Genomic DNA, 9,477 nt, shown 5'->3' on the forward strand with positions numbered 1-9,477 from the left:
AACTAGTGTACTGGTGGAGGGAGCTGGTTCAATGTCACAAGACCGACAGCATGACTGCATTTTCCATAGATGTGCCGTAAGGGACATGTTTCCCATAAAGCTTGCGGCATAATTACAATACAAATGTCGTCATAACGTCAATATTATTCAAATACAATTTAATTGTTTAGTATTTTAGGCTAATTGCTTGGCATTTAGGTTAAAAATACCAAAACGAGCAGAACATATAGCTCAAATAAGGTCAGACAAAATTAGGCTATATTTATATTGTGTAGAAATCCCTGTGGGAATTTCATGCTTTTCATTTTCAGCGGTGAACAGGATGAACTGATGTGCAGACCGCTGATCTGCAATAAGCGGATGTTCATAAATATACACCTGGACAACATTTGGATTAACAGACTGGGTCATATTTTGTTCACGAGTTGCAGGCCCGTATTGTAATGCCCATGACGCCGGTGGAAGGCGCGTGCGGACGTAACGGAGACACAGCGGACGCAAACCGGGCAGAGGGAGGAGAAAAGACACGGGACAGAGGCGACGTCACGCAGCTGCGTCAAGCTGGAGGGATTAGCAGGAAGAAGCCGAGGACGAACCGGAAGTCACCTAAATTGAGCTCGTTGAGAAAAAAACACGATTTGTGTTCATCCGAGCAACGCAGCCGGTTCTTGTTTGGGAGCTTTGCGCACGTCCAGGTGAGGGAGGCCGGCTCTCTCGGGTCAGACCTCGCTGTGGCTCGGGGACGTTTTCTGGCTCAGAGTGAAGTTACAATGTCGCGCAAAGTCGCCGAGGTTTTATTGTGACACGTCTCCTTTCTCTCTGCCCGGACATTCGGTGTTCCTGCGTGACGTTTCGACGCTTCTGTCCAGCTACAACCTCAGCTGTGGCAGGCGAAGCCGAGGATTTATACCACCCCGCGTACGGAACGGAGCAGGCGGACAGGACCGGTTGTTGTTATCGCCTCATTCTATCCGGACACACAGCGATGCGCCGTGAGACACCCTGCAGGGCTCTGGACAGCGCCGTTACACCGGGCACACCGACTGTGGACGTACCAGCCGCAGAGACCTGACTGACTTCCGATTTTTCAGAAACAAAAACAACGAAAAACAACAACAACCCTGTGATGTTTGTACATTTCCCAGTAAGTAGACCCAGCTTTACCTTCCGTTACCCGACGCTGCACGAGACGCAGCCCGTGGTGGGTTCAGGCTATTATTAATCTGCGGAGATGTCAGCTGCCTCGGCGCTCGCCTGATGTGCATGCACGATTCGCCCGGCAGAGACAGCGAAGTTCGCGTGGCCACGTTATTGGGGGCGGGCAGGGGGCTCGAGCCGCCTTCATACACATATAGCAAGCTCCATATTGTGTAATAATGTGCGGCGTCCAACGCGTCCTGCTCGCGGACGACTCACTCCGTCTGCTTCGCATGCAAATGCCTGCGACGCCGTGCGCGATGGCCAAAGCTCCGCTGGCCGCTGAACCCCTCAAACGTCTTAACGATGCATTAACGCACGCTCACTTATTGAGTAAATGAGGAGCGCGTGTCCGCGGCTGGGTCGGATGCAGCGGGTGTGTGCCTCGGCTCCCCGCTGCGGGTCAACACCTGAAAAACACGAGTCCTGCTGCTGAAACACTTCGCACAAACTGTGTCGCCTTTTTTGTTTTGTTTATGTATTTCAACCGCGGCGAGTTCTTCTCCGTCGGGCATTAACACACTCAACTGTGCAAGACGCCGAGCCTGCGGCACCGGGATTGAGGTCACTGATCCTAAAGCGTAATCCACTATGTCAATTAACCTTTCACCGGTCCGAGATCAGTAGACAAGGTCACCCCTGGGTGCTGTTCTCTCCGTCTCCACAGCGCGCCGCATTTAAAACCTTTAAACTGAGTTTTTATAGGCCACACATCAGCGTGATGCATTATCAGTGACTAAGACAGCCGGAGTCCACTAACTCAAGTACGAGAAGAAAGCTCTGAACCCGAAAAGAGGAAGGACGCGCGGGTTGATGCGCCATTAGGCTTCATGCATTCATGGTGACAGGTTATTCAGAGACAACATGTAGTATTAGTCGTGATTTATTTCATGTTAATGCAATGTTAAATCTACATCTTTAGTAACTTGAATGAATCTTCTTAAATATCCCCTTTGAAAACTGAAGTTGTCACACGTCACAGCTCTCGTTGCTCAAGTTTGAAGAAAATTGTCCAGCGCTGCAATTTGGCATTCAGTGGTATATCTGGTCCTGGCAATGTCAAAAAGCCAGAGACATGTTAAAACTTTAAAGAGTAACTCAAGTAATGTTTTCTGCAGAGTTGTTGTTCTGCATTCAAACAAACCTCTTTAATTATTTACAGAGAGCTATCACCAAACTTAAGCGTATGACTTTGTAGGAGTGAGAGACAAGGTGTTGGCTCTACTCGGTCTGTCCTTCAAGCATTCCTGGGACTGTGACCTTTGGAGTGTGTCATGCAGCGCAAGGGGGAGGGTGCTCGTGCAGCGTGCAGAAATATGGATAGATACAGTGGAATATGTATTTTAGGAAGCAAAAGCCAGTGTTACGACCCGACGCATGACTTACCGCAGAGGAACCCAAACTGTGGGCCCTGTTACGACCCTTTAATAACCCGATAACCACACCGGCTGGATCAGATGTTCTGCTGTGAACATTTAGATGACAAATGGCCACCGGGAACACAGGAAGGGACTGCAGGGGCTGCTCGCTTTTCTGTGACGGCACCGAACAACTTCTGCTTGCTTTGCAGGTGTCCGGATAAACTGCAGCTTTCAACCCAGAGCAACAGCACTCCATTGAGCTTCCACTGGGAGTCATACGCATACCGGCTTCAAGCTCCAGCTCAGCAAACAGGTAATGTTTTCAGATCACCTCTCATGAAATATATATGCTCGATAATATCTTTTATTTTTAAAGTTCATTCATTACATTAAGCTGACGCTTTTATCCAAAGAAACTTATGCATTCAACCGTGAGGACAAACTCAGAACAAGTAGAATCAGAAAAGTACAATTTCTTCAATAAAGTCAAACTACAAAGTGCTGTCAGTAAGAGACATTTAAGTGCTACTAAAGTGCTGCTACTGCGCTACCTTCCTCATTCAGAGTGTAGCCGAAAAAGATGTGTTTTTATTTTGCGACTGAAGATGCGGACACATTCTTGGCTTTGCTGGACTTTTAGCTGTCAAAGTTAGCGCCTCCTTTTGAAAACACTCATACGAGGGCTGTGGAGCGAGAAATGCTTCTCAAGCGTCAGAGAAGGATTTTGATGGTGTTGGCTTTCCACTCCACATCCAAAATACGACAAGTGGCTCAGCGATGGCACTGTGCTTATCGTCCTGCTGCAATCAAGAAACTCATGGGGCATGTGGAAAGCTTGGCTGATTGCCCTGCAAACCCCCCAAAAAGGATAAACAAAGGACAAGTAGGCTGTAGAGGGGAGAGAGGATTGCTCTCTGCTCAACTGCTATAAATCAATGTGACAACACCCAGAACCCATGTGCGAGGGAGGAGCAGTCAAGGTATCGGTCTAAAGGGGCCCAAATGTATTTTGGGGTATGCTGAATGTAGCCTGGGAAGAATAAAAAAAGCCTCCTGCAGCAATTCCTGTTCAACCAAATCAAGATGTGTGCCGAACAACGGCGTAAAAGCCAAGTGCCCGTAATTTCATAATTCACCAATTAGATGACTACAACTCACCGGTGATTCATGGATAGGAATCTATTGTTGTATTCTGTCAGGTATTGTGAGTCTAGACTCACAGTAGTGACACACCTTTCTGCTCCGCTTTATTATACAGGCCTGAGTCAAGTTTACAATTAGGACTGATGTATTCACCCAAAAGGCCCCTGTGCGCTGTTATGACATTCAAAGCCCATGTGCAAAGACACGTCTACTAACGTGTAATTCACTTGACAGTTTAACCATGACCAGCACGGCTTCTGTGGGGATAACAGTGTCACACTGTTTACAGCGAGGTCCTTGACCTTAATGTGTGTAGCTTCAGTATATCCAACCATTATCATCTGCCAGCTGTTGGAGAAAGCCGATTGTAGCCCGGCCCATCTCAACACGCACACTCACTCACACTCACACACGGACACACAACACAAGCTAGCAGGCGCTGGCAGTCTGTAAAAACGGATTGTCCGTCCAACCCGGGTCATGCTATCGCGCCTCGGGGAGACCTCCATGCTGTACTAGTCCTGCTAGCAGGTAAGAGGCAGTAAGAGGGACACAAATACACCCGGGCCCCGGCAGGAGAGCGCCCGGCCGGTCGGGATTAACGCTAGCCGCTACTAGCTTAGTTAGCCTCGAGCTAACCTGCGGTCTTCACAATGTGTCGAAGCTAATGCTAACGCTGCTTCAAAACACGCTGCTGCGCGACTTCACTCAACACAACGACACATTTCTGAGGCGACACGGCGCCGTTTGACCTGCTGGACGAGACAGATATGAACCGCATTAACTGGCTTTGGGACATTTTATGTTCTCAGACTGTTCCTCTTTTTTCTTTTTTTTTTTTAGCCAAAAGGGAGATGCAGAAGTGTGCGAGCTGCACATGGTAGAGTTGTACTTGTTGTACTTGTTTTTGTGCTTTGAACCGAGAGCCCTTGATTGTCTCGTGTCCTCGAGCTGTTGTTGCTGGCGGATCCAGCCGCTGAGCCTGCACACTCAGCCCGGGGAAGAGCAACTTTAAACGGGCAGAGTTTGCAGTGCCCCCCCTCCTCTGGCTGCTGCTCCAGCACTACAATCAAGTCCAGAGGGGCAAACTCCACAGAGGAGACTGTCAGCCACTCAGGGCTGGATTATCAGATGGAGCAATGCATATGATAAAGCCACACTTAGCATGCAATGGCTGACACCTGGAGCACGTTATTCCTTCCTGGGTGTATAAAACGTGTTACTCGCAGCCATCTTTTAATGTATTGCACCGTATGGTGTATATGAAAAGCATGTATACACTCTGTGAGATGTTGTTGGCAGATTACATGGTATCAATGGTCTCTGGTCGCTTCTTCCTCACTGGGCCTTCCACACAGTTTTATATACCTGATGTAAGAAAACTAAACTTTGAACCCTTTTGAAATCTCATTTCACTTATATGATCTGACTGAATGACAGAGGACAACACATTTAACATACGAAGTTTTATGTTTACGCGATAAAGCACCAAAAAAAATGCTGTTTTTTATTCAAAGAGTCAGGTCCAATAAATGCACGCTGCGATGTGAAGTGTGTCTGAATGTTAAGTTGTCCGAAGAGGCCTGGTCTTATGAATATCTATACATGAGTAATGCAACATATATCCAGAGCAGATTGGCATGGACAGATAACATCCACCTCAGGTCAGGACCGAGCTCTTATTGATCACAGCCCATAAACACACAGATCGATTGACACACACACGGTTCACATGTTTTAAAACTGCATGCAAGTAAAACTCATTTGAAATCTAGTTCATACAGAATGTACAGTGTATATAAAATACCATGAGCCTTTTGTGAACCCTGCTAAACACCTGTACTTTAATGTAATTGTGTATTTAACCCAAACCAGTGCATGGAACCACGTGTGATGTTGTCGTTGTGGGCAGGGTGAGTGATTGGAGCATTGAACCGATAAGCAATGCATTTTAAATATTGCACCACTTTGAAAACATACAGGCTGCAACTGGATTATCAGCCTCGCTGGTAATGGGTTGGTAATAGCAGTCGATTGGCAGCATGTACACATGAGAAAATCACAAGTCTCTTTGGGTTCCTGAATGGATTACAGCTATTTAGGCTGCAGAGATCGTCCTCGCACAATGATCTATTAGGTTGGAACAAGAGCACAATCATCGGAGTATGGCTCTGCATTAATGTACCCGCTGATGAGTTGAAGCCCGGAGACACATTACAACTCACGCCCCGTTGTTCATCCCCTTTTTTTCTGATCCCTGTTGACGGGGCCAATTTAACAACAGCGTAATCTACATTTCTATCATCATTTGCTAATTTCCCGACCAATAATGAAACATGTACGAGTAACTGGCTTGGTGAGCGCAGACGTGCTCCACCTATTTCTGAATAAATTATCATAGTTAGAGGCAGAGTGGTGTTCGCTTTGCTCACAAGTATATTCAAATATTTAGACCACTTAAGGCAAGAAACCAGCGGACACAGAGGCCTCTTGGATGTTACTACATTATACTGTGTGTCAACGAGGTCAGACTCTTAAGCTGTCTTATTTATAAATGATGCAATGTATGATTGCCATTAAGATAACTGAGATTTGACATTAGAGGTAAGTTACAGGAAGGTCAATCGCAGCTTAAAAGCATGAAACAAAATGTCTCTTGGCGCCGTGACCATCATTGTACATTCACTTAAGGAATCAAATATCTTCTTTTAATTGTCATAATGTTATCATTTCTCCCAAAGTATAGCATTTGGCAGCATTTTTAATACATTTAATTAAATCTTAAAAGCGGCCATTTGATTTTCACATTTGTGTCAAATGTCTTAACCTTCGATCCTCCGCTGAAGCGGAGCAGCAGTGTGTGTGAGAGGAGACGTGTTTGTGGTTTTTTTAAAGTATTTTCATCAGATATTAGCATAGTTGTCACTCCTGATATTGAGCTAATAGAATTGCGCTGTATTGTCTGATTCTTCTCGGTGTCGGTGGACACTTGTTCTGTCCTTTGAGGCTGAATTTGTGGCACGTTTCTGTTCTTTGAATAACTTATGGTTGGTATATAAATGATCTGTAATCTTGTGGTCGTGGGTCTTCTGTGTGACGTATGAAGCATGAACGTCTCTGTGTTTAAATTGAGAGCCATGCACGGCCCCTGGCAGCCGAGCAGGTTGCCGCAGTCCTCTTCTTGCTGCCTTATAAGTTATGTGTCTGAATGGGGAAGAGCGGTCACTGTTTATGAGCAGAGCGACCTTCATCCAGTCACCTTGGCTATTTCCACGTCTGGAAATGTCACAGACAAAGACGCCACAGCGCGGGGATGGTTTCAGGACTGTAGAGTGTGTATTTTAAGCGTGAAAGGGTCTGGTTCGCTGAACCTGAGGTGTTTTTGACGCCTTTAAAAAAACCTAACTGAGCAAAAAAAAAAAGGCGGCGCAGACAACACAGGAAATAAGTGCTGCAAGAGAAGGAACACGCTGGCCTTTTGTCACGTTAGCATGCTGATAATGCACAAACCCTGTGCTTTTCACAGTCCATGAAGAAAACTGACCATGAGCTCAATGTGACACAAGCACAGCTCGTCACTGAGGCAGTGCAGCGCCTGTCTGTGAAGGCTTTTGGTCTAAATGCATTACAGGTACATTAAGGCAACAATTACACTGCAGCTCTTCAGTCCCACCTCGACGTCTTGGCTGTATCCATTTTGCCTTTTGGCTGCGTGTTTCCTCTGATTCCTGTGTTTCCTCTTAAACTATTACATGTGAATACACTAACAGCAAAAGCGCAAACGGTAATTTGTCTTTGAAAAGACCTTCAAGTTATCTTGAAGGTCTTTTCAAAGACAAACGTGAGAGGTCAAATGTTGATGCCTTTATTTAACTGTGCTGTTTATTCCCCCCTGCAGACATCATGTCTTCCAGGGATCGTCGGACAGACGTCTACATAAAGGCAGAACCGAGCAGTCCAGAGGGCGGCGGCGGCGGGCGCAACAGCCCCGGCGGCGCCTCCTCAGACTCCTCCCACAGCGGAGGAGGAGGAGTCAGAGGAGACGGCGTGAAGCGGTACTCCCCGCCGCTCTACACGCCGGCTCTGCGTTGCCACTTCAAAGACGAGGGAGCGGACGGAGCGGAGGAGGGCTCCACCGGGAACGGAGCGGGCCGCTGCAAGTACGCCCTGAGCACGCTGCCCAAGAGGCTGTGCTTGGTGTGCGGCGACGTGGCCTCTGGGTACCACTACGGCGTGGCGTCATGCGAGGCCTGCAAGGCCTTCTTCAAGAGAACCATCCAAGGTGTGTGTCGCGTGTCGGCATGGCAGAACAAGTAGTGAACAGTTCTTGTTAAATGTGAGGTCTCTTTGTGCACCGCCATTAACCGCAGCACTGCATTCTGGGTCGCTGCCTCCTTAGATATTCATTATATTATCTTTGTGTGCCATGAAATGTTTTTATTTAACTGTCAACCATCAGCACTGTCAGTTAAACTAGTTGTGACTATTACAGTAAATAGTTAGTCCTTCTATAAAATGTTTTTAAAAAAGCCTAAAAGAAACTGTAATTGCTGTTTTGTAAGAGGTTTTATTTTTCTTTTTGTTTATGTATTAGTGTTCATGTCTTTCTTGTATTAGCAGTTATTAGTTATTGTATTAGCAGTTATTAGTTTTGTATTAGCTGTTATTTAGTTATTTTTTAGTTTTAACTTTAATAGGTGGAGGCTTCAAATAAGCTCAGTTGGCTTTTTGTCTCTTCCTGCACTTTTATATTCATTTATCTCTATTGTAATTGTATTTTTATAGTTTGAAGTGTGCAAATAAATCATAAAAAATAAAAAATAGTTATGTATTTGATAGAAAGGTTCCTCTCACATTGTGAAAATACCTTGTACTTGTATTTGTGACCTCATACATATTGTAGAGAAATCAGGATGTGAAACTTGAGAAGTTTTTTCATTCACATATTAAATAATAATTGTCTTAATGGTGAATTGACAGTGTCCCGTTCTTCTAAAGGTAACATTGAATACAGCTGTCCGGCATCGAACGAGTGTGAGATCACCAAGAGGCGCAGGAAGGCGTGTCAAGCGTGCCGCTTCACCAAGTGCCTCAAAGTGGGCATGCTGAAAGAGGGTGAGTGTTGTGAGCAGAAGCTCTGCAGATTCTCTGTGTTTTTATGTCCTAAGGGCCTTTTTACATGCGTGACATGTTAATTCTGTGTTTTCCCGACGCAGGAGTCCGTCTTGACCGGGTCAGAGGTGGAAGGCAGAAGTACAAAAGACGCCCGGAAGTGGAGAATGCGACGTACCAGAGTGCCCCTCTACCGCTGACGAAGGAGAATGAAAAAGGTGTTTAAGCTCCTGTGTTGTCCTCTGTTGTGTTCTCCAGCAGGCAGCCTGGTTTAATACAATGTGTATTCTAAATACCTGCTTCCATCAACGGTCCTTTGACTGCGTGCTGGCAGCAGAAGCGACGTCCAGGCAATTAACAACCCAGTAATCACAGACAATCTCATCTAAGCTCGGGGTAATCGGCAACACTTGAGTTGGGACGTCCCTCCTGTGTTCCCTGGACTCAGAGGTAGAGGAAGAGAGTCCATCTGTTCATGAGCCAACCTGTCTTCATGTCTTCACTCCTCTGCCGACGGCTTTGTCTGGAGGCTTTGTGTTTTGGCTTGTCCGGCCATCCGTCACCGTCCCGTTCCTGGGAACGCGGTAGATCAGGAACGCCTGCCGGGGACGTCTTCAGGTTCTGGCTCGAGCTTCCACTCGGACTCCAGAATAAACTGATCCGA

At 46.4% G+C, this 9,477-nt stretch overlaps 1 protein-coding gene across 2 annotated transcripts in view; it reads left to right on the forward strand.

Moving 5' to 3' along the window:
* The first annotated feature begins 854 nt into the window (after positions 1 to 854).
* Positions 855 to 9,477, forward strand: part of esrra (estrogen-related receptor alpha) — a 15,017-nt gene continuing 6,394 nt past the window's right edge. Inside the window, exons 1-5 of one of the 2 annotated variants that reach the window (XM_068600366.1) lie at positions 855 to 1,144; positions 2,768 to 2,871; positions 7,600 to 7,983; positions 8,700 to 8,816; positions 8,918 to 9,031. In XM_068600366.1, the coding sequence (XP_068456467.1) occupies positions 7,605 to 7,983; positions 8,700 to 8,816; positions 8,918 to 9,031 (610 nt within the window). In that variant the 5' untranslated portion in view covers positions 855 to 1,144; positions 2,768 to 2,871; positions 7,600 to 7,604. Of the gene's footprint in view, positions 1,145 to 2,767; positions 2,872 to 3,410; positions 4,233 to 7,599; positions 7,984 to 8,699; positions 8,817 to 8,917; positions 9,032 to 9,477 lie in introns of those variants that run through there. The other variant, XM_068600367.1, reaches the window with a different exon arrangement.

Source organism: Clinocottus analis, unplaced genomic scaffold, assembly GCF_023055335.1.
Source record: "Clinocottus analis isolate CAN_PGR_092001 unplaced genomic scaffold, fCliAna1.0.p SCAF_5, whole genome shotgun sequence".
NCBI classification, from domain to species: domain Eukaryota; kingdom Metazoa; phylum Chordata; class Actinopteri; order Perciformes; family Cottidae; genus Clinocottus; species Clinocottus analis.